The sequence below is a fragment of the Rhea pennata genome, chromosome 1, assembly GCF_028389875.1.
Source record: "Rhea pennata isolate bPtePen1 chromosome 1, bPtePen1.pri, whole genome shotgun sequence".
Lineage (NCBI taxonomy): Eukaryota > Metazoa > Chordata > Aves > Rheiformes > Rheidae > Rhea > Rhea pennata.
This window is the reverse complement of record NC_084663.1, coordinates 24134072-24158610: the sequence shown is the minus strand read 5'-3', so window position 1 is coordinate 24158610 and position 24539 is coordinate 24134072. Positions and strand designations below refer to the sequence as shown.

Sequence of the window (24539 nt, the reverse complement as noted above, 5' to 3'; positions counted from 1 at the left end):
TGGACAGCGAGGTGGATTGAGAACTGGGTGAAAGGCAGAGCTCAGGGGGTCGTCATCAGTGGTGCGGAGACTAGTTGGAGGCCTGTGGCTAGTGCCATCCCCCAGGGCTCAGTCCTGGTTCTCATCCTGTTCAACTTCTTCATCAATGACCTGGATGAGGGGACAGAGTGCCTCCTCAGCAAGTTTGCTGATGATCCCAAGCTGGGAGGAGTGGCTGATGCACCTGAGGGCTGTGCTGCCATTCAGAGAGACCTGGACAGGCTGGAGGGTTGGGCGGAGAGGAACCTCCTGAGGTTCAACAAGGGCAAGTGCAGAGTCCTGCACGTAGGGAAAAATAACCCTAGGCACCGGTACAAGCTGGGGGCTGACCTGCTGGAGAGCAGCTCTGCAGAGAAGGACCTGGGAGTGCTGGTGGATGACAAGTTGTCCGTGAGCCAGCAATGTGCCCTTGTGGCCAAGAAGGCCAATGGTCTCCTGGGCTGCATTGGGAAGAGTGTTGCCAGCAGGTGGAGGGAGGTGATCCTGGCCCTCTACTCAGCCCTGGGGAGGCCTCATCTCGAGTACTGTGTCCAGTTCTGGGCTTCCCAGTACAAGAGAGACATGGAGCTACTGGAGAGAGTCCAGCGTAGGGCTACAAAGATGATCAGAGGGCTGGAGCACCTGCCCTATGAGGAACGTCTGCGAGGGCTGGGCCTCTTCAGCCTGGGGAAGAGAAGACTGAGAGGGGATCTCATCAATGTCTGTAAGTACCTGAAGGGAGGGTGTCAAGGGGACAGGGACAAACTCTTTTCAGTTGTCCCATGTGACAGGACAAGAGGCAATGGGCAAAAATTGAAGCACAGGAAGTTCCGCCTGACCGTGAGGGGGAATTTCTTCCCTGTGAGAGTGACGGAGCACTGGCACAGGTTGCCCAGAGAGGTTGTGGAGTCTCCTTCTGTGGAGATCTTCAACGCCTGTCTGGATTCAACCCTGTCTAACATGCTGTGGGTGACCCTGCTGAGTAGGGAGATTGGACTAGATGATCTCCAGAGGTCTCTTCCAACCTTACTGATTCTATGATCTGCAGTATTTCTTTTTTAGTTTTTTTTTTTTTTAACTTTAATTAGTTAATAAAACCAGGTCAGATTAATAGATATTGCATTAGTGTCTGTCTAGCTTTAGGAAAAAAAAATCGGTTTCCTACTTATCCTATGCCTGTGTTTTTATCTTGTTGGGCACTGCTGTTCTTGATACTACTCTTGAGTTACTCTGCTTTGCCTTACTAGTGCCTTTGGTGCTCTGTTTCATGCTTATTTGTCCAATTTTAAGTTATTAGATCTATTTAAATAAGTACTGTGGTTGACTCAGTCAGTCTAGAAAGCATTGCATATAATCCTCAGAGAAAGTGATTAATATTTGGTGATGTAATGTAACAGGGTCCAAGACTAGTTCAAGGCTAATCCTCAGATCTATTTTATTTTGATTTATGTAGATATGTTACCAGATTTTGTTAATACAGCCATTGAGAGTAAGTTGGCAAAGAATTTGTTTTCTTAATGAGAGTTTTTTGAACCAATGAGGACGCAGATAATCTTACTATGCCATCTAGACCTGAAGTTACATTTCATGAGATTTTAGAGAAGTCACGTGTAATACTTTCCTGTGGGTCGAGCATGCTTATATTACAGTTGCACAAGGTCAGACCTTAATTTAACTAGCAACTGTGTATTTAATTTTAGAAATATCACAGGACACCTCCGCTTGCAGGGCCCTATTCCTGGCTATTCGAAAGGCAGGCCCAAGAGTAACAGTGACAAGATAATGGGTTGAAAAGGTGAGAATATGTTGTGCTCGCCAATTTGACTAATAGTGAAATACTTTAAAACTGTGAATAACATTTAATATACTGAATCCAAATTTAGAGTGTTATTAATTATTTTATTACTATGAATAACCTCTTTGAGACTGCATGCCTAAGGGCCTTCTATTTATAGGGAGCTAAGCTAGGTTTGCCTTGTTTATTTTAAAGATAAGAAATTAGAATAACATTAACACGCACATAACATTAATTTTGTAACTGTGTGTTTAACAGTGATAAACCTTTGATACACTTCTTTCTACAAAAAGACCCGATTTCCATGATTAACAAGTATTTCAGACCCTTTGCAATGAAAAAAACATTAACTTCAAGGAAGCCAAACTGTTTTTTAGGAAACACTGAATTTTTATTTCACAGTAAGTATGCCCATAATACAAAGTTAAAAAGCAACAATAAGTAATCTTTGTAATTATTATCAGGAAACAATGGAAACAAAGTCAGTAAAAGGACAGAGAACTCTCTTATTTTTTTTCAGAAAAATATTCGTGGTAATGCAAAGACTAAAATTTGTTCAGAATAAGCATTTGCAGTTGTTTCTAGTGATCTCTGGTAATAGAAAAACTGAATTTCCATGAGCAAATGAAAGAAAATTTTGCTACTGAGTATTTTAACTTTTTCACTGCTACCTCATGTAAGAGGGGTGTTTCTACCGCTGCTCAGTGTACTAGCCACTGTTATATTCCACTGTGATCCCCGTGGAACATCCAGACTTCATTTGGATCTTGTCACCTCAGCACAGCATATTACCAGCAATGATATAGCAAATCAAGCTCTCAGGGCATTTATAAACCTCTAGTAATGCGTCCACCACTTGTGGTATGACGAGCTATTTGCTTTATCATACTTATTTTACCATGTCACAGTCACTTGCTACCTTCTTAACTTTTTCCTTTTTATAATATATTTGTTTTTGTGGGATAAAGTATTTTGAGAACAGCATACACAACATTTTTAAAGCATTGCTAAACTGAGTTAAACTTTCAGTTAAGTTTGTGTTCAAGCAGAGCTCAGTACTTGCTGTGGCATAATCAATTCTGGGGAATACAGCAAAGCAGGAGTTAGTTGACCAAATAGGTAAAAAAAGCTATACAATCAGCAAAAAGAAAACAAATTTATATGATGACCTGTAAACTGTTTTATTTTTATAATCCAGAGATAAGGAGGATGTGGACAGGCAATATATTCTTTTCACAAAATATGTGGATTTTATTACTAAATTTCTGACTAGAGTTATCCTGCTAACTGCTGTATGCTTTTAATCCCTTTGTGGAATCTGTAAAGTTGGAAGGTATTTATCACCTCACAAGATTAAACTTGTTATCAAATGTTAGGAATGTTTATGAACAATAAAGTAACAGGAATATACCAAACCATCCATCTTTCAAAAAAGCTTGCAATGTGAGGGCCTAATCCAAAGCCTATATAAGTCTCTAGCAATCTTTCCATTCACATAATTTGATTCAATCTCAAAAGTAAATATAATATGATGGGACTGTAATGTAATAGTAAACAAACATTAGCACTTGATTCTCCTAAGAATTGCAACTTCAGTAGGCTTTGCAGAGCATGGAAGTCCACCCATACAGATACAATTTAGCTATCCTGCTTCAAAGGCAGGACTCTCACAAGGTTCAGTAATGGAAAGGGAGAGCATTTGACAAGCACAAAGACTTCAGACAGAAGGTTTTCTAAACAGAAGGTATGAAGAAAAGGAAGGTGGTTTACTGTTTTACCTTTAAGCTGCTGTGGTGGAAACAAGAAATTACAAATGTTACACAAAGAGTTTACCATCAAAATTAGAAACATTTTTATGAAGATGGGAGCAAAATAAAGCAAAAGAACCCTGACAAAATTTTCCTGCATGTCAACAAAGTGCATTGCCAGCAGTAAGAATTGAAGAGCGGAGGCTCAGTTTCATGGCTTTTGTTGGTGATAAGGAAAATTTTAGATTCTTGTTAATGAGAAACGTGACAACATTTAGAAAATATATCTTCACCTACTTTATTTTACATAGTTTTTTGACATTCCCATGTTTTCTGTTGTGCCTTGAAAGCTTGACAAGGGATATCTTCCTTTTGCGTAAAGCAAACTTGGGGGGAAATGTAGAAAAAACTCTCTTAATTGTTTTGCTCCTACAATTTTGATAAGCTTTCATAAGCTTGGTTTGACTGTAAGAGTTTCAGAACATCTTTATAATTCTTTTTAAAAATATGGAGAAGTTTACACTGTTCTGCAACTGAAGGGAAACTTGATCAATGTTCTCAGCAATTTCAGAAATCCTTTTCCAGAAGGAGTTCTACCTAAAGTTCACTGTGCCAGAACATAACTTCCAGAACTTCTGAGCATGAACATGACTTACAGAAGATTTAACATTAGATTGCATATGAAATGTCTTAGTACTTGTGTCTGCATTATGATGACCAGTTCTCCAGCTAGCTAGGGTATGAAATCTTTTTCAACCCATTATACTGAAGCCCTGTTTAGAAACACAAAAGTAAGTAGAGAGAATTCTTTAGCCTAGACTTCTCTATGATGAAATGGGACTGAGGTGTTCTCCCCCAACACACACATTTGCCTTCAGATTGGCCATCTGTGCGGTTAAAAAGCTTGGGCCCTGCTACTAATGCATACATGTTGAAAGAGATGTGAATCTGTAGTTAGTGTTAGTTTAATGAATCTGAATCAAAAGAGACTTTTAGCTTCGGAGTCATTCTGTTTCAGAATCTCACTGATTTAATTTTTTGTTTGTGGGCTTTATCATACTACACTAAATAGTAAACTGTTTATGGGTGGGCTTATAATACAGGATATGATATTTTGATTGAGTTATTAATTACTGAAACTTCCTTCTAGAAAGAAATACTGTTAGTATTTTTTCTTGTATCTCAAATACTAATTTGTAAGCTTTTGTTCTTTACAAACTTCTTATGATCTATAGATACCATATTTTAAACTTCAAGAACCTACAGGAAAATGATGTTACAGGCAACATTCCTGACCTTCCACATATAATTTGCTAGTAAGGCATTTGACTGATGTGATATCACTAGCACAAAACATACTGACCATCAACTGAACATCAGCTATAGTTAAAGTTGGTGATACGAGCAGATCAAATTTAAACTAGTGACTATAGTTAAAAGATGCAGCATATTCCATTACTAATTCTCTGAACTTTCCAAATACTCTCAAACCTTGAAAATAATCACTAAGAACCTAATCCAGGAAAATTTAAGCATCATTATGGCTTGTCTTTTGAATGTCCGATAAAATTCAGGACCTCAGGAATAGTGCAGAGAGTTAAAGATCTTTGCAAACATTTGTACATAATTGGCAGTATAAGAGTAAAGCAAGATTTGGTAGTGATACTTTTTTGACCATATTAATGATCGTTACAAGTGATAATTAATGATACAAGATCATTGTGATGTTTTGTTATACATTATTACCTGTCAAGTCTAAAATATTGTACATTAATATATTAACATTATTATTTTTTGCATTTGATTTTATGTCTCTCAAATCCCATATATTTTTAATTGAGAAGGCATCCCCATGTTCTGACCTCCACCAAGAAAGGGGGGAGTGAATACAGATTGCAATTGAAAACTAGTAAAGTTCTTTTGAATTCAGAACTGGGTGAAGAGCACACAAACAGTAATGAGATGACATGGGCTTTCTAAGTCTGAGATACTGTGTCCAAACAGTATTACGCGGTGGACCGTTTATATCTGCTGGCAATACCACACTAGATGAAGAAAAGAGAAAAGAAACCTGTTTTTCCATGAAAAAAAAAGAGTCAAGTTAGTTCTTAATCTTTATGAATTAATTTGATTTTTGTGTAATCTTGAATAAATATGATGATCATCATAGAATCATAGAATCAGTAAGGTTGGAAGGGACCTCTGGAGATCATCTAGTCCAACCTCCCTGCTCAGCAGGGTCACCCACAGCATGTTAGACAGGGTTGCATCCAGGCGGGCCTTGAAGATCTCCAGACAAGGAGACTCCACAACCTCTCTGGGCAACCTGGTCCAGTGCTCCGTCACTCTCACAGGGAAGAAATTCCCCTTCACGTTCAGGCGGAACTTCCTGTGCTTCAATTTCTGTCCATTGCCTCTTGTCCTGTCACATGGGACAACTGAAAAGAGTTTGTCCCTGTCCCCTTGACACCCTCCCTTCAGGTACTTACAGACATTGATGAGATCCCCTCTCAGTCTTCTCTTCCCCAGGCTGAAGAGGCCCAGCTCTCGCAGACGTTCCTCATAGGGCAGGTGCTCCAGCCCTCTGATCATCTTTGTAGCCCTACGCTGGACTCTCTCCAGTAGCTCCATGTCTCTCTTGTACTGGGAAACCCAGAACTGGACACGGTACTCGAGATGAGGCCTCCCCAGGGCTGAGTAGAGGGCCAGGATCACCTCCCTCCACCTGCTGGCAACACTCTTCCCAATGCAGCCCAGGAGACCACTGGCTTTCTTGGCCACAAGGGCACATTGCTGGCTTATAGTCAACTTGTCATCCACCAGCACTCCCAGGTCCTTCTCTGCAGAGCTGCTCTCCAGCAGGTCAGCCCCCAGCTTGTACCGGTGCCTAGGGTTATTTTTCCCTACGTGCAGGACTCTGCACTTGCCCTTGTTGAACCTCAGGAGGTTCCTCTCTGCTCAACCCTCCAGCCTGTCCAGGTCTCTCTGAATGGCAGCACAGCCCTCAGGTGCATCAGCCACTCCTCCCAGCTTGGGATCATCAGCAAACTTGCTGAGGAGGCACTCTGTCCCCTCATCCAGGTCATTGATGAAGAAGTTGAACAGGATGAGAGCCAGGACTGAGCCCTGGGGGACGGCACTAGCCACAGGCCTCCAACTAGACTCCATGCCACTGATGACGACCCCCTGAGCTCTGCCTTTCAGCCAGTTCTCAATCCACCTCACTGTCCACTCGTCTAACCCACACTTCCAGAGCTTCTCTAGGAGGATGTTATGGGAGACAGCATCAAAAGCCTTGCTGAAGTCAAGGTACACAACGTCCATCTACCCAGCCAGTCATTCCATCAGAGAAGGCTATCAGATAGGTTAAGCAGGATTTCCCCTTGGTGAATCCATGCTGGCTACTCCTGATCACCTTCTTTTCCCCCATATGCCTGGAGATGACATCCAGAAGGAGCTGTCCCATCACCTTTCCAGGGATGGAGGTGACACTGACCAGCCTAGAGTTGCCTGGGTCCTCCTTCTTGCCCTTCTTGAAGACACTGGCTTTCTTCCAGTCCTCAGGCACCTCTCCAGTTCTCCAGGACCTTTCAAAGATGATGGAGAGCGGCCTGGCAACAACATCCACCAGCTCCCTCAGCACCCGTGGGTGCATCCCATCCGGGGCCATGGATCTGTGGATGTCTAGCCTGCCCAGAAGGTCTCTAATGCTATCCTCCTCAACCAAAGGAAAGTCTCCCCTTCTCCAGACTTTCTCCCTTATGTCCAGGCTGCAGGAATCATGAGGGCTGCCCTCAGCAGTGAGGACTGAAGCAAAGAAGGCATTCAGTAATTCTGCCTTCTCTGTATCCATTGTCTCCAGGGCCCCCACCCCATTCAGTAGCGGGCCCACATTTTCCCTGGTCCTCCTCTTGCTGCTGATGTATTTGAAGAAGCCCTTCCTGTTGTCCTTAACATCCCCTGCCAAACTCAATTCCAACTGGGTCTTAGCCTTCCTCGCTGCATCTCCACATACTCTGACTTCATTCCTATAATTCTCCCAAGTAGCCTGTCCCCTCTTCCACAGTCTGTGTACTTTCTTCTTCTGTCTGTATTTGGCCAAGAGCTCCTTGCTCACCCGTGCAGGTCTCCTGCCCCTTTTGCTGCACTTCTTGCTCATAGGGATGCACCGCTCTTGAGCTTGGAGGAAGTGATGCTTGAATACTAGCCAGCTCTCCTGGACCCCCCGTCCCTCTAGGGCCTTAACCCATGAGATTCCACCAATTAGGTCTCTGAAGAGCCCAAAGTCCGCTCTCCTGAAGTCCAGGGTTGCAATCCTGCTTGTTGCCTTAGTTCTTTCCTGCCGGATCCTGAACTCCACCATCTCGTGGTCACTGCAGCCAAGGCTGCCCCCAACCTTCACATCCCTAGCCAGTCCCTCTCTGTTGGTAAGGACAAGGTCCAGTAGGACACCCTTCCTCGCAGGCTCCTCCACCATTTGTGACAAGAAGTTATCCCCAATGCATTGCAGGAGCCTCCTGGACTGTTTGTGCCTTGCTGTGTTGTCCCTCCAGCAGATGTCAGGGTGGTTGAAGTCCCCCATGAGAACCAGGGCCTGTGATTGTGAGGCTACCTCCAGCTGTCTGTAGAAGGCCTCATCAACTCATCAACTTTCTCTTCCTGGTCAGGTGTCCTGTAGTAGATACCCACAACAGTGTCCCCCACGTTGGCCTGCCCTTTGATCTTTACCCATAAGCTCTCAACTGCCTCCTCCTCCTCCACCCCTAGGCTCATCATCCTTTTAACTGATCATATTTGATTCTGAATAGCTGTTTTTCTCTGTAAATAATTCTTTTTTTTCTTTTTTTTTTACTACAAATTTTAAATGTGTACGTATTATGGTTTGTTTATGAATTGCTTGTGAATGCTTATTTTAGATTAGGAAACATTCATAAGGTTTTAACTTTGTTTATTGTTCATTATTCATGCTTTGTAGAAATCATACATCCACTGATTTGATGACCTTAGCTTTCTAAAGAGGAAGTGTCTTGTTTTATGGTTCACACATTGTCTAATATTTATTTGTAGATGGTAAATGTAATGTGTGAGTAATAAAAAGAGCTTTTCCAAAAAAGCACGTCCAGTACTCCCAATTCAAATGTTTCCAGTGTTGTTTCTTTTTCTATCATTTTCAAACAGGAATAACTCACCAAAATATTATTAAATTAAAACAAATTTATAGAAACACCTGATTTTATTGTAAGAAATATTCAGATATACCTTCTGCAGCATGTGATCCTTAGCAAGCATTTTTTGTGTGTATTTCAAGAGAGCTCATTATTCCATAATAAATGATGGATGAAAGTGAAGATTTGGTTGAAGATCTGCTCACTGATTATGCCATACAGCTTAGCATTCAAGAGTCAAATGCACCCAGGCCATCAGTATCTTCCAGCCATAATGACAGGTACTGTGAATTCAATACACACATGAAGAGATTATGCCATATGTTTAGAATGTTTTGAGGCACTGCTATTGTTTTAGTGCTTTATATCTTCCTAAAGAGAATTCTTAGTGTGGCCATTACCTGTCTCTCTAATGAAGCACTGTCTGAAGCAATGATTAAAAAGAGTGAACAGAATAAAATGTTGTGGGTTTTTTTTTCATCCATTTCTGAAGGATCGAACTTAAAAGACAAGAACATCTGATTTGTTAATTCTCAAACTGCTTATACAACAAAAATCCAAACTAAAATAACAACAAAAAGCCCTCAGGAATGATCCCTCAAGGATTCATACATGACTAATGATATGGTTAAGACTCGTTCCTTTGACTAGAAAATGTTGGCCTCAACTGAGCTATTTAGGGTGGCAAAAATTATCTACCTGGAGTTACTCAGGATCTGTGCTGTACAGGCAACATTCTAAAAGCTGAACAGAGCTTCTGCTCTGAATTGCCTGCTAGAGCAACCTATCTCTTTGGGATTTACAGAGAGAATTTAGGAAGATTAAATTCAATTGGCTTAACTAATATGTGCCCTTGTTTTGTTAGGCCATTTGTATTCTTTTAAAAAATATATTTGTGAAACAAAATGTGACCTTAATAGAAGTTCTTTGGTGATAATCCCATAATTGTTCTTTTTTTCTACAGAATGTTCTACCTAAAATTGACAGGGAGACGTAGAACTTTAAGTCTCAATTGGCTAATTTCCTGTGAGCTCTCAAGGAAGTTTAGGTCCTCATGAGAGGCTCCTATTGTAAGACTGAAATCAATCTCTTTTTACTGAAGGCTCTCAGTAAAGCCACTAGATATTCTATTATTTGACTATTCATTTATTTATTTTCTGATCTAGTTATTGTGATGTATTCATCACCAAAATATCTCAAGGCATGAGCAAGCATCAGCATTCAGCTTCTACCACATGCAGGTTTATATGATACTGTTAAAAATTTTGACAATTCATTTTCTGAGAAAATTGTAACATTGATGCCATCAAGCTCTTTTTCATTAATGAATGTTGATATTCTGATGCCATCAAATTGTCCTTTAATAGCTAATGTTTCTGGATCTGAAAGGCCTGTTTCTGTACTGTGTGACAAATACACTTTTTAATCCACTTCTGTTCCAAGTTTTAGAAGATTTATCAGATCACTTCACAGCTTCTGGAAACTGCTATACCAGGAGAAAGGAACATGAAGAATATGCTCTGGGGATTCCTCATGAGGTCAGCTGGCAACATGAATTGCATCTAACTTAGGAACTTTGAATACTTTTGAAGTTCCATAATACAGGCATAACTGAAGAGGTCACAAGGATAATCTTGCAGCTAATGTATTTGAAGGAAAACTGGCTCCGATAAGAAGCAAATGACAAATATTGAATAAATATTTTCATGTAATATGTCTACTATTTGGCTGTATTTTCTATCTTCTGCTTTTTTTTATGATAGATTTGTACCACCTAGTGATGAAAATAGGAAAATTGTAACAGCCATAAAGCAAGGTAAAACCCTTAAAATAAAATAGCCCTTATGCAAAATTTTGAGCTTTTAGCATATGTTTTTTTTCTACTGCATCTCATTTATCTATTGGATTTTTTTAAGGCCAAGTATTTGGGCTTCAAGACCTTGTGAAAAAGAAATATGCTTTGGATGAAGCTGATGAAAGAGGGTGGTTTCCACTGCATGAGGCTGCAGCTCAGCCAATTCAGCAAATACTTGAAGTCATTTTGGATGGTGAGTAAGGTAAAGATATCACATAAGACCCAAGATAGTGGAAGCAGCAAAGGCAAGCTGCTTTTGGCAGCTGTTTTGGCAAACAATAGGCAAGCATGCACAGAAATAGGCTGGGACTGATTACTAAAGAAAGTATGAACAAATTCTTCCATGGAGCATCTTGCTGTGTTGTTCAAATATCAGACAAATTTTATTTTCGGGAGGTCATATGAATTTACATGAACAAAGAACTTGGGTCATTTCTTAATGCTTTGTTCAAAAATCTACAAATACGTACAGCAAAAATTACTGTTCAGTACTCAGTCTGGCAGTATTAGTTAGATTAAATTAAGCATAATTACTTTTAATAAAGATTTGGTATGTAAGGATTTCTGGTGTATGTCTATGTCCTAACAGCTTCATGCTTTCATTTTATCTTATTTTTGCTTTATTAACTCTAGCATCTTATAAAACAATGTGGGAATACAAAACATGTGATGGAGAAACACCATTAACTTTGGCAGCAAAAGCTGGCTTTGTGGAAAATGTAAGAACATTACTGGAAAAGGGCGTTTGGCCAAATACCACAAATGACAAAGGAGAAACTCCACTTCTTATTGGTAATTGCCTCCTTTCCCTGTGTTTAAGCAAAAGGAATTACAGAGCTTCCCCTCAACAAAACTGGCATGTCTTATTTCTGCAGACTCAAAACCTGACTATAACAATTTATGCCCATTTTTTTGCAAATACTTACAACTCTGAGTAATCTTTACTCACTTAAGTACTTCTGTCGGCTTATATGTTTTAAACGATGGTCATCTTTTTAGGTGAAACTAATATCCAGCACTTTTTAAAATGTGCCCTGCATTCCGTTCAGCACTAGCTATGCCCAAGGTGATCACCAACCTGAAACTTTGCTCTTAAGGATACTCCTAAGAGACTGATACCTATTTATTTTCTTCAAGACAACTTCTCTGTATCTTCAGATACCTTAAGGCCTTTAGCAGCTAGATCCTATTTGACCATCTTAAGGTATGAGTATTGTACAAAGAGTAAGTTGCTACTTCAACTTTGGGGTCTGTAGTTTTTATTGGAGATTTTAAGGCTCTAAGGTGTTTCTAGGGGCTTACTTTGAAATATCTTGCTTTATATTGTCTCAGCTCTTTATAGTTGTTTTAAGTCTGAAACTTCTACACTATTTTCAGCCTTTGCTATTTAATGAATCCTGGAAAGAACAACTAACACCGATGTAAAGGATACTTTCCCTTTTAATGACAATTTATTTCCATAAATATTTCCCTACACAAACTCCTGAAAATGAGGTCATCACCTATGTATTGTTTATATGATGCTTTTGTGGTTTTATATCACTGCAGGCTGAGATGTGCAAGTAGATATTGGTCTGCATCATGTATTTCAGTCTTAGACTCAGCATAACAGAGAATCAGGTGGTTAACACTTAATAGATGATACTCAGAGTTAGTTATGATTTAGTTGTTCCTTTTAATTTTAAAACTGGTTAAAAGGTTGTTCAGTACTAACAAAGGTAAATGCTGAAGAAGTGAGATCTATCTAGTGAGATAATTTCTACTTTCAGGTTCGTTAAATAATACTCTACCTCAAAGCAATTATGCATAATTATAAAGACTATTGCCTCTTAAATACCTTTGGCTTATATAATGGAACATTCACAAAAGTTAAATTTACTAACTCCTAATGCTCGTTTCCAACCAGTGGAGAGATCCATTATTCCTAAGGATAGTTCGGAAGTGAAATTAGACTCTTACTCTGGATCTTTTATGTAGATAAGTTCAAGTTGTAGTTATCCATGAAAATTTCAAACTTCCCCTCAAAAGAGCAGAATGTGGCCTGTAAGAGTGAAAAATGTCAATTGTACTTTGGCTAACAGCAGCCACAGAGTACACCCTAGGCTTAGAGATACCAGATAACTAAGTAACAACTGTAATTTTCTGGTAGCATTATGAGGTTTGTACCATCATTCATTAATGTTTGGTTCTAATACTGTATCATTTTTATTGCTCCTTTTTTTTTCTAGAAATCACTACTGCTTACTCAGAATCTGACTCAGAATCTGACTGATGCTGCTTTTGCTCTCAGTATTCCAAACTAATATATTTTACAACTTGTGCTGTAAACTTCATTTCCCGTGTAGTGGATATCACTACTTACTTACCAGTGAGTTTAATCCCCAGATTTCTAGAACTGGAAATCTTTTTAATTTCCTCGTATTAGTACAGAAGAAAACACTTTTCTAGACTTACTAAATCTTCTTTTAACTTTCAAGACAATATGTCTGAAAAATTAATTGTATCATCTTCTTCCTTTTTTAATACTTTCAAGCTATAAGAAGGCGCTCTTTTCAAATGGTGTCTATTCTGATTAAACACAATTGTAATATCCACCAGCCGTGCGTGAAACGTTGGTCAGCAATGCATGAAGCTGCAAAACAGGGTTGCAAAGAAATTGTTTCTCTTCTTCTAAAGAATGGTGGAAATGCAAATCTCAGGGATGGATATGGAGTAACACCATTAGGTGTTGCTGCTGAATATGGTCACTGTGATGTCCTGGAGCATCTTATTCATAAAGGTATGTAGTCAAATTTTTTAAAAAATGCACCTACATATATGTTGTCTGGTTGCTGAGGTTTTTTGAGGTAATAATAGAAAAGGAAAGGACGTGCATCAATGTATCAGATTTGGATTCTTGGAAGGAAAGGAAGCATATGTGAATATGGACTGGAATGATAGTTACGCGTTTCCATAATGTATGCAAAAAAAGTGATAGATTTGCTATCAATCCATTTCAGTCAAAGAGGGATTTACTGCTATATCTCTCTTTCCTTCTCTGACTTTCATTCCTTTCCCTTCGCCTGCCCTTCTTACCCTTCCTTCCCTCCAAAAGTGTATAGAATTATATTAGTATTAATTACTGAAATTAAATGTATTTTGAATTTTGAAAAACCTCAGTTAAAAGCTTCAGTTCAAAGCAGACCTCACTCAAGTGAGCATTTTCCAACACTTGCATTTGTATCTGTTCAAGTTATGTTTTCCCTTTGAGGTTAAAATTTACCACAAGAAATATTTCTTCTTTTCTTCTGAAAATGAGGAGGAAAATAATTTGTGATAATCTGCAAATTAACTGGGATATAACAATAAACTCCCTATCCTTCAAGGTGGAGATGTCCAGGCCTTAGCAGATGACGGTGCATCGATACTATTTGATGCAGCTGGAGGAGGTAATCCAGACTGCATAGCACTTCTTTTGGAGTATGGAGGAAGTGGTAACGTGCCTAATAATGCAGGACTGCTTCCCATACACAAAGCAGCTTATGAGGGACATTACTTGTGAGTATGAGTTTGGGCTTCACATTTTATTTAAGATACTCTGTGGCTCAAGGTCAAATGGGAGAAGACTGTGTTAAACATGCAAATATATAGATTTATATTTCAGAATTATCTGTATTCATTAATATGAATTCATTTTTAAATGTTATTTTAGTGCATACACTACAAAATGTGAAACTTACTACCTAGAGCTAAGTGAAAACCACCGAAACAAAATTAACACAAGATCCCATTGACATGGCTCAAAACAGATGTTTCTGTGTTGGAACCTTCTTGTGCAAAGTGTCTACTGAGTTAGCATACAGCTGGATGATGGTCTGTTTTCTTCATGCAAGAGAGTGATGCCTTACTAATTCTCTTCACTGTTTTTTAGGGCCCTGAAATATCTCATTCCAGTCACATCCCAAACTGCAATCCAGAAAAGTGGGTTAAGCCCTCTTCACTCAGCAGCAGATGGCCAGAATTTGCAATGTCTAGAGCTCCTTATTGAAAGTGATTTTGATGTCAATACTCTGTTGGCTGAACATATTTCAGACAGTTATGATGATGAAAGGAAAACAGCACTCTATTTTGCCGTTTCTAACAATGACATTCTCTGCACTGAAATATTACTCAAAGCCGGTGCAAATCCGAACAAGGATCCTTTAAACTGTCTCCTTGTGGCAGTGAGAGCTGGTAATCATGAAATAGTAAGGCTGCTTCTATCCCACGGAGCAAATGTCAACTGCTACTTTATGCTAGTCAATGATACCCATTTCCCCAGTGCCATTCAGTATGCCTTGAATGATGAGGTGATGTTAAGGCTCTTGCTCAATCATGGATACAATGTGGAGATGTGTTTTGACTGTATGCATCAGGATATCTTTGGAAATTCCTTTGTGTGGTCAACTCCAGAGGAAGAAATTCTCCCAGGATGGACTTCTTCTGTAATTAAGGATAATCCAGTAAATACATACCTTCCTTCTCTTCACTTTTCTTTTTTCATTAGCCAGTTTTAAAATTTCCAGATTATTGTGCAGAATTAAGATTAAGATACTAGCAAAATACCCTTTTAAAAGATGTTAAAAAATAAAAGAGCCTTTCTTCAGTTTTGACTCTGAGATGGAGAAAATTATATGTGAGAAGCGACTTTAGTTTTGGGCTTGTATATTACAGATTTAGGAAGAAAGATTTAAGATGCCACAGGGCAAGAAATTGGAATTTCTGTTTCTGTCCCAGCTGATAGAATAGATGTATTTCCAAAGAGAAATCACTGTCAAACAGAATAGTGCAGGAAATTATAGCAATGTTATCACAGATATTGGCCTTCAAACCTGTCCAGACAGCTTAAGGGATCACAAAAATTAAGCATGGAAGCAAGTGACTTTTGAAGTAATGTACCTAGGTATTAGTTTATTTCTAATACTTTAATTATCCTCTATAATTGCTTTAAAATTTGTTATTTTGGCATTGTTTTGCACAGGTTTTGAAATGATTATTTAATGTGTTTTCCCTTTCAGTTCTGTGACTTTATTGCCGTTCCTTGGTTGAAACATTTAGCAGGAAAAGTGGTTCGTATTTTCATTGACTATATGGATTATGTTCCTCTATGCACAAAAATTAAGTTTGTCCTAGAAACACAGAAGGAATGGCCAGAAATACGTCAGATACTGGGTAAATACCTAACTTGCAGTTAATGACTTTATGATTTATTGGAGACTTTAACTGCCTCTAATAGGCCATATTCATCCAAAATATTTTACAGTTCCCATGTAATAGCTAAGCAGCAGGTTTTATCCTTCATCCATTTCTCACATTGAGACTTATCTTTGCCTGTTGCCACTGCTCATACATTAGCTAACTTCACTGAGATACAGCAAGCATACACCTGGTGAGAATTACTCTCACGGAGAACGTCACTGTTCTGCGGGAAGCCCCGTTAGTCCGCTGGGACTGTTGAGGTCCTTCTCAAGCTCCGTATCAATGCATGCATTTTTATGACACCAGCCGTTGCACTGCTGTGAGAGACAGAACATTTTTAATGAGGAATATTGCTCACATGTTTGTCTTTCTTTTTGCTCCCTTGATCCTTCAGCTCTACTCGTTGTCTGTTGAATATCTTAAGAGCAGGTTTTACATCCCAGATTATTCAGCGTTATAGGTGGTGACAGTAAGTGCACCATCACAATTGTATCATCATTTCTGAACTCTGATTTAAACGATACACATTTAGGATTGTCATTTTTAGTACACTAGTTGTATAATATTTACTGTATATGCTTTTATTTTTAAAACTCTACAAATTATCCTGGGCCTTACACCTTTGGTGACACCAAAGATAGGCTTCACCTCCCTTACCTTTAAAAATCTACAATATAAGTGTCTACATCTGAGCTAGCTGTGTGGAGAAAAACTTCTAGAAAGTAACTCACCTACTGTAGACATATATTAAGATGAGATAAATTGAGATAATTATTTCTTTTCATTATTACAAGGGGAGTATGGACATCTAATTCAGTTTAATGGATATTTATATTGTGGATACCATAAGTTAGTTTAGCTGAATCTTGCTTCTTAGTTATATATCTATAGTTTTCACAGAATGGGTAAGGTTGGAAGGGACTAGATGAAGAGATCATCTAGTCCAACCTCCCTTTCCTAGGTCCAGTAGATCTTTCAAGATCTGCCAGCATCTCAGAAGAAAGCTTTGAAAGTTAGGAGTTTTTATTTCCTTTCCAATTCAGTGGTGAAATGAAACCTTTCCCATTTAAAAAATGAGCCTGGGAAAAATACACTGGGAAGCACCAAAGGAAGTGAAACTTCCTTTGATTTTAATTAGCTTCTCATTTAACCTCATAAATCAGATCACAAAATTTGACATATTCACCTGGTAACTCAGAGTATGTGATTGCATGTTTATGTGGGATAACTTACTCCCACATTTTGAAGGATAGTAAATTTAGATAATGCATTAGTAATACAGGATGCAATTTTTTAAAATTATTTTAAATGAATTATTTTATAGATTTTGCAATAATATTTTGAAAACATAAACATACTTTTAGATCTCCAAAACTCAATTAATGCAAAGAATGAATTTCTAATTGTCCTTAGAAAATCATCTGGCAATTTCTTTTGGTATGTGAAAATGTTTATATACCAGGATATAAACTAGACTGCTGTAGGCTTTGCATAATGAATGATCAAATTGACTGGAAAATATTCCATAAATATCCAGATGATAAACTGGGATTATGGTTTTGAAATTTAGATAATGAATTTTAATACAAGTTTTGAAGTTTATTAAACTTGCGTATTTATTGATAAAATCCTTTGGAGGGTCATCTAACACGTCTAACATAAAATAACCTTTTTATTCTTATCTATCTTTTCCTTATTTTTTCTTATACATTGTTCTGTTGGGGAAACATATAAATAGTTATTTTTGCATTCATTAATTTTAATTAACTTTTTATGTTGTAATTTTTAAATATAACTTGATTTAATATCAGCTGTTTAAGAGCAAAATATTTAGAATTAAAGCTGATACTCTATATTTAATTTTGCTGTGATAGTTTATACCAGCATATAGAGGAAATCCTTCTGACTATTGTCACAGGAACATCAAAATAATTTGATTGTCTTAAGTACTAGTACTTCAAGTATGTTGCAATGCATTGATATGTTCAGGACAGCTAAATTAAATTGAGCTCTTACAGTGATGTCAATTCTCGTATAAGTGTTTATTTAGAAGACTAAACAGTTCCAAGCATGATAAGGTCTGGTCATGTTGCCATATTGATACAGCAGAAACTGAAAGTGCCAGGTTGTTTGCATGGCTGGCCTCGGCATCCGTTTTTTTAAGATGTGCACCTGGAGAAAGGAGAGATCTTTTACCACTCACCTTTTACTATTCTAAATAAGGTCCTGGTTTAGTTATTCAGATACTTTGGAGATGCAGTACTGTGTGCATATTTCCAAAAACGGATAATAATGTTAGGCAGATAGAGGAAAGATGAAGGTTGATTATGAAATATCAACAACATATAGCATCACATTTTGGAAGTAAAAGAATAATATTTCATTCAGAAGTGGCAAATTAATAGCAGTCCAAGGCAATAGATTTTGATATTAATTTTATTAGAGCATGTTTTGAGATTATGAATTGGGATTCAGTCATTGTTGATGGCACTTTTCCCACTGTTTCTTTCTTGCTATTTTTTTAGATAATCCTCGCTCATTGAAGCATCTATGTCGTCTGAAAATACGTAAACTCATGGGATTAAGGAGACTCCAGAAACTGGAGTCCATGAAGTCCATGAAGAAGTTTCCACTTCCCCCAGTCCTCAGGAACTATATCTTATATAAAGAATATGATCTGTATGGAGAAGGGATACATCTAGATTAGTTAAAAAAAAAAAAAAAAACTTTTTTTTTAAAAAAATATTTTTTTTAAATGTGTACAATCTGTACTTTAACTCATTTCTTTACTATTTTTGACTAGTTGGAGAATTGTTTAGTTTGTTTTGTGGCTCAGAATGCCCTGATACTTGTTGTAAATAGATTTTTTTTATGGGAACAATTTTTTTTTCAAAAGCTAGCATGTTAAAGCTCAACTTAAGATTTTATGTTTTAACTCAACATTGTATTATTCAATTACAGGTTAAAATTAGAATATGGAGACTATAATAATTGATTAGAACACTAAATGAGAATTTAGGTAAATAAAGGATAAAAATCGTGTTTAATGATTACTTCAGGAAGAATTTTCCTGATGGACTTCTTAATGAAGATGATAAACATGATTGCTACTCTCAGTTTTTGGCATCAGATTATTAGGAAAAGAAATGTGTAATTTAATTTGGCACACTAACTGCACTTTTCTGTCACGTAATTGGCCTGAAATATGACACATTTTGTATTTTGAAAATCATGATCCTATTATAAAGGTCTCCAAAAAAATTCATAGATTCCTTTTCTGCTGTTTTTGCATGTATGTTCCCAGGTACAGCATCTGTGCATGCAGGACAGCATAGTATAATTCTTGGCAAAGTCTGAGAGACTTTATATAGACTTTTTAAAGAAAAAGTGGGTTTTAATGGACAAAAAAATATATCAAGCAGCATATTGTTGCTTGATTAGTTGAGAAATAATGTCGTAAATTTAATTATGGTTCCTACAGAGTTGTCAGATCACTTCCAAATCTGACTAAACCACACTTTTAGCCATGCTGTGATGCACTTGGCAGTATATTTCTGTACATGCCTAGAGGGAAATACATCTATTTAAATAGTCTTTGAACTACACTATTAAAAGTGGACAGCACTTCCACCTTTTGCAATTCCACCATCCCTTAAAAAAAAAAAAAAAAAAAAAAAAAAAAAAAAAAAGGCATTCAAAGCCCCTAAATTCACAAATTATTTCAGATGGTGGATGTCAGCATTATATAGTGCTTAAGTCAGAGCGTGGCAAAACATTTAGTCCTAGTTCTCTCTCTCTCTCTCTCTCTCTCTCTCTGTCTGTCTTTCACACACACACACACACACACACACACACAAGCAAACAAACAAAAGATCAGCTGAAGCATCCTTCTGCCCTACTCAGTGGGCTGGGGATTTTTTCCTCATTCTTCAGAATTTCTCCTTATTTTTTGTTTATTTACTGTATATAATTACCACAAATAACTTGGTTAGAGATGTAAATTCCATTTCCAGAGGCAACTTCATCAGTCCCTTTGTGGATCTCTCCTTGGTAACAGAAGTAACGGACCAAATGTAAAGAATAAAAATTATTGATCTGTGACATGTAGAGGGTCAAAGAGATGACTTAATTATTGCTTCTGGTTTCAGTAGGATTACTAGTCATCTGGATTTCCAAGACTTGTCCTCTGTTTTTTGTCAGAAATTTTGTCCAAGATGAAAAAGAAGTATTTGATGAATACAGTGACCATAGTATAAGAATCTGAATAGTCACGTATCTAATACAGTATACTGCAACTAGCAAAGGAAGCATGATCAAATAGGACATGATGATTTAGACAGATGATTTTAAACCCTTTCAGTGGCTAGAGCCAAATTCCATTAGTAATTTTAGTTCATGGGATGAGGTTTATATTTAGGACTCTATGCATGCCTCAGGCAATAGTGAAATCACCTCTGGCATCACAGCATTCAGCTCTAGGACAGCATATTGCCATAAATGTTAAAAATATCATGGACTAGTCCTTGAAATATCATGAGGTAAGCTAAAAAGCCATGATATTATTGGATACATCCTTTAACCAATACAACTGGAACCCTTTTTGTTGTTCGGTAGCCCGTGACAGAAGGTGGCCTAATCCTGTTTTAAAGCTTTTTTTTTCTTCAACATTGAAAATGTTTAAAATGTTTATTTACTGAAGACCTTCCCCCCCCCCCAAGCGTTAAAGAAATTATCATGACATGAGAAAGCATCTGGGATGCTTCTAAGACATCTCTGAACTGCAAAGGAAGGGGGAGGCAATACTTAAGTTTTGAAGGGTACATAAGGAGAGAAAGATACAGAAAGGAAACTGTTTACCTCATGTCATGCTGATGACACAGCTAGGAATTGAACACAGTCTTTTGAATGCCATATTTTGCAGCCAGACCATTAAATTTTACTTTTCTAGAGTTAAGTGTGCATTGGTGGGAGCAGGAAAAGTAAGTAGTCTAGGACTGGCCTTTTTGTGAAAAGAGGAAGGCAGCAGCCACAGCTGCAAGAATAAAGTGCTAGGGAAAACTACTACTTTTTTTCCTTACTTGGACTCTGATTGAACCCTTGCGATCTAGGGATTTTGTTTTCTCAGCTCTCTGGGTGTGACTCACGGGGTGCTCCATGGCAACCCAATTCCATGGCATGTCCACCCCATCAGCAAGAAGTCAGAAGTAATTAAATGGTCAGAAGTAATTAAATGCCCTGGCATTGATTCAAGCATGTTCTGTGGTAAGGACTTCTATCAGGTTGGAAACAATGTTTGAAAGCAGGGGTATAATTCAGTCTCTGTTTCTCATAAAATCTGACACAAACAGCTGCGCTAGACTGATGAGCTCTCCAAGGAGCCAGACATTCAACTGTGGTTACATCAGCCTTTGCAGCACCAGAGAGAGAGAGACTTTGTAGCTTTAAGTTTTTTTACAGAGCTCAATCAAGCACCAAACTATGGCAGCAAGTTCTGGGTACGATCAGGCATTCCCTGTCAGGCCCATAACGTTGTTGTGTGTGCTCCACACAAATTCCATGCGCTGGCTACCATCTAATCTTGGAAGCTGGTGCGGTAGATGCTTGACCCGTGCTATCAGTGGGGGAAAATTGTGCTGCAGGAGTCAGCGTTCTGGCTCGGGCTCTTCATGCTCCTTCTCAGATTATTGCTAACAGAACAGGAGTTGTGTGTGGAGAGAGAGAGTCACGAAACAGCGGTCTTTTGTGTCTGCTTTGGGGACAGAAAGAAGCCTCTAAAATACTCAGCAGTTTAGTTATGGTCTGCATGGTGAAAAGTAACATAAATTCAGAGGTGTTTATCTCTGTAGAACCACTCTCTTCTCTTTTGGCTTTTCCATCTCTCCTTTCACTGTGCACCTAGTCAGCAAACAGTCTCTTGCTCTCATCTGTGTGTCTTATTCTGTGTAGCCGGTACTGGCTCTCTGGTGTACTCTGCCACAGCTCTAGGCTGTCTGCTAAGTCAGTCCCTTTAAAGCCTCCCCTGTCTACTCTTTTCCCCGTGAGCCTTGGAACGGATAGCTCTCTGCTCAGGAAAAAGGCAGCAGGAAAAGCAGAATCAGCCACAGCGGATTTCGACCTTTATGGCTCTATACTGGGCTGCTTCCCTCCCTGACCTTTCCACTCTGACTGGCTTGTCTGTTCTTCAGACTCTTTTTTTCTGCTCCCTGGAGGTAATATGACCTTGATTCAAAAATCAATATCTCCTGCCTCCAAATGCATGGGACAATCTTTAAAAAAAAAAAAAAAAAAAAAAAAAAAAAAAGCCATTCTGATTCTTTACTGGGACAAATGCAGGATTAATCAGAAAGATTGGTTAAGTGCACTGATGCACTGTAAAAATATTTATAGGTATATATTATGATGGGAAGCATTTGCTCTCTGAAATGCTCCGTTAAGTGTTACTCACACCAGCAAAAGATGCACCTAGATCAGGAGGAATATTCCCTGACGAATCTGTTTTTCATGGTTCTCCTGAAGAACTGTAAAACAAGTTACTAAATTGCTAGTAGTCACAAGGCTGATATACAACAGTGTAGCTCTGGTAACATGTATGAAGTGTTTACGTTTCATTTTTAGAATTCATATTTTCAGTAGCAGTCTTTACATTTGATCCAGTCTTAGGGTAAAACCTTCTGACTGCATATTCTGCGTATACTAAATGTGGTACCCAGAATTACCGTTGTCATTAATATGGGCTTCTTAAAGAATGAAGACAATACAGTAGAGAATTTACCTACTACATCTTCTTGTTTTTAATTCCCCATGATTTTCATCATTTATTTATACTGCCAAGATTTTATATTTAGAATCTATTTTAAAAATAAAAACACACTGTTAAAAATAACTTGACAAAAAGGGAAATGCTAAACACAGAAATAAGTAACTGCCTTGCTCTCTGGGCATAAAGAAACAGAGCATCTTTTTATCTGAAGGGCAATCTGTAGGTTGTGATAAGCCACACAGAAAAACTGGGCCTAAGGCATTCAACGAAAGGTTAAGTCCATGCACTTCTTATAATCAGTATGAATTTTTGGGCTCTCACTTGAACAGAGAAATTATTGTATAGTTGCAAATGCCATCAAGGCAAAGCTTAAACTGGCGGATATTGTATATTTTATTTTACTTTTGGTGAAAGAGTAGGTTACGCACAGATATCTCAACAGTGTATCATTCAAACTGCACATCTAATAACTGCTTTATGTGTACATGCAATAGTTCCTCTGATACTTTCACTGTGATATAGTGGCCTCTACTTCCTCTCCAACGCTGTTGAGCAATATTGCTGTGTAATTCCAAACAGCTGCTGTGTTCACCTAGTGTCTGCACATCGGTAGTGAGTGAAATGATTTCTATATATAGTTTGTAAATCTGTTGTCAATGTTTGTAAAGCACAGTGGGATTCTTCCTGAGGGATGAGAGCAGCTATATGAAAGCAAGAGCATTAAGATAGTCATTGTGTGCAATGCAGTTTATCTTTTCCTGTGTGGTAGAAACAGGCACTGAGGAAAGGGATAGTCAGCAGAGTAGGGGCGAAGCACTTGGTCTGAGCAAATCCCAGGCAGGAATGGTTTGTACTGTCAAAGATAAGCAGGCTCATTTCACACTGTTGTTACAGAACATGACAATGTACTGGTACAACATGATTAAAAAGTGTTGGCTGTGTAAAAAGGAAAGAAGACTGGGAATGGGGTGACCTTTATTCAGTAGAATTTATTTGTCCCCCTTGTGTTCCCTATTTTACTATGATTCAGACAGGCAAAAGAGGTAACAAAGTCTGTTGCACCCAACTGTATGTGTTGCTGAATAATGAAATAAACCATCAGGATCAGTGAACAAAGCATACTGGGTGGCTGCACAGCAGGGACAGTGAGTTTTCCTTCCTTTAGTCAAAGGCAAAGGACTCTGTGAGTCATGAAATCTTCCTGTTTGCACTTAGCAGATTTTTTTTCCAAGTTCTTCCCTGAAGCCAGGTTCTCCTCTTGACCAGCCTTCTGAGATGTATCCTCAGCCACTTCCTATCAGCAGCACCATCAAAACTCATTCACTTTTTTTTACTACTCATGACTCTTTTGTCTTCTTGATAAGCAAGTCAGCCTGTATACTCTCATCATCAAAATACATTAGGTTAGTGGTTGCCCCATGGCTTGTTTCTATATAGCTTTCTCTAAACTTCTGGTAAACTTCCCAGCAGCTGTTGGGAATGCTGTTTTCAAAACGAATCTCAAAACGAAACATGCACATGTTTTTCAGTGGAAGCTGATCCCTGTTTGCAATGCAGCCAGGTTGTTAAGCTACAGTCTGGATCTGGAATCTGCCTTCCCAACAGCCTGGCGTGTTCAGCTTGGATGGTGTGCTGCTGGGAATTGTATGGAAAAATCTGTCCTTGAGTTAGGATGCTGAATCTAATTCCCAAGCAATGACTGGTTTGGGTTCAAATTCATCTTTATCTCACTTTTTCTTTCCCCAGCATGCATGAAAAAAATTATCTTTTTTTCCCTTGTGACTCCACATTTACAACATCACCAGGAAAGACGGTCTGGATAATAGAATCATCTGGCATAGAGAAAAGCAGCTGAAAAATTATTCCTTCAAATGCCTTCAGCACGTGCTTTATCCTGTTTGCTCTGCTGATACCACTGTTAAATGTAGGTGATGACGCATCTTTTTCAAGAACAGTACTGTGTGCACAATTTTCAAGTTAT

General features: G+C 38.3%; 1 protein-coding gene across 3 annotated transcripts; it reads left to right on the top strand.

The window, feature by feature from the left end:
- Nucleotides 1-1744: 1744 nt before the first annotated feature.
- On the top strand, nt 1745-20872 carry ASB15 (ankyrin repeat and SOCS box containing 15). Of its 3 annotated transcripts, XM_062601615.1 has the most exons (10): nt 1745-1813; nt 8870-9007; nt 10490-10542; nt 10643-10774; nt 11215-11373; nt 13115-13360; nt 13947-14118; nt 14492-15062; nt 15618-15771; nt 18324-20871. In XM_062601615.1, the coding sequence occupies exons 2-10, from the start codon at nt 8892-8894 to the stop codon at nt 18503-18505; spliced, it is 1785 nt and encodes a 594-aa protein (XP_062457599.1). In that variant the 5' UTR covers nt 1745-1813; nt 8870-8891; the 3' UTR covers nt 18506-20871. The 3 variants fall into 3 exon arrangements, with proteins under 3 accessions (XP_062457599.1, XP_062457610.1, XP_062457618.1); XM_062601626.1 differs by lacking the exons at nt 1745-1813; nt 8870-9007; nt 10490-10542; nt 10643-10774 and having other exon boundaries at nt 11261-11300; XM_062601634.1 differs by lacking the exons at nt 1745-1813; nt 8870-9007; nt 10490-10542; nt 10643-10774; nt 11215-11373 and adding an exon at nt 12898-12949 and having other exon boundaries at nt 18324-20872.
- Nucleotides 20873-24539: the final 3667 nt, after the last annotated feature.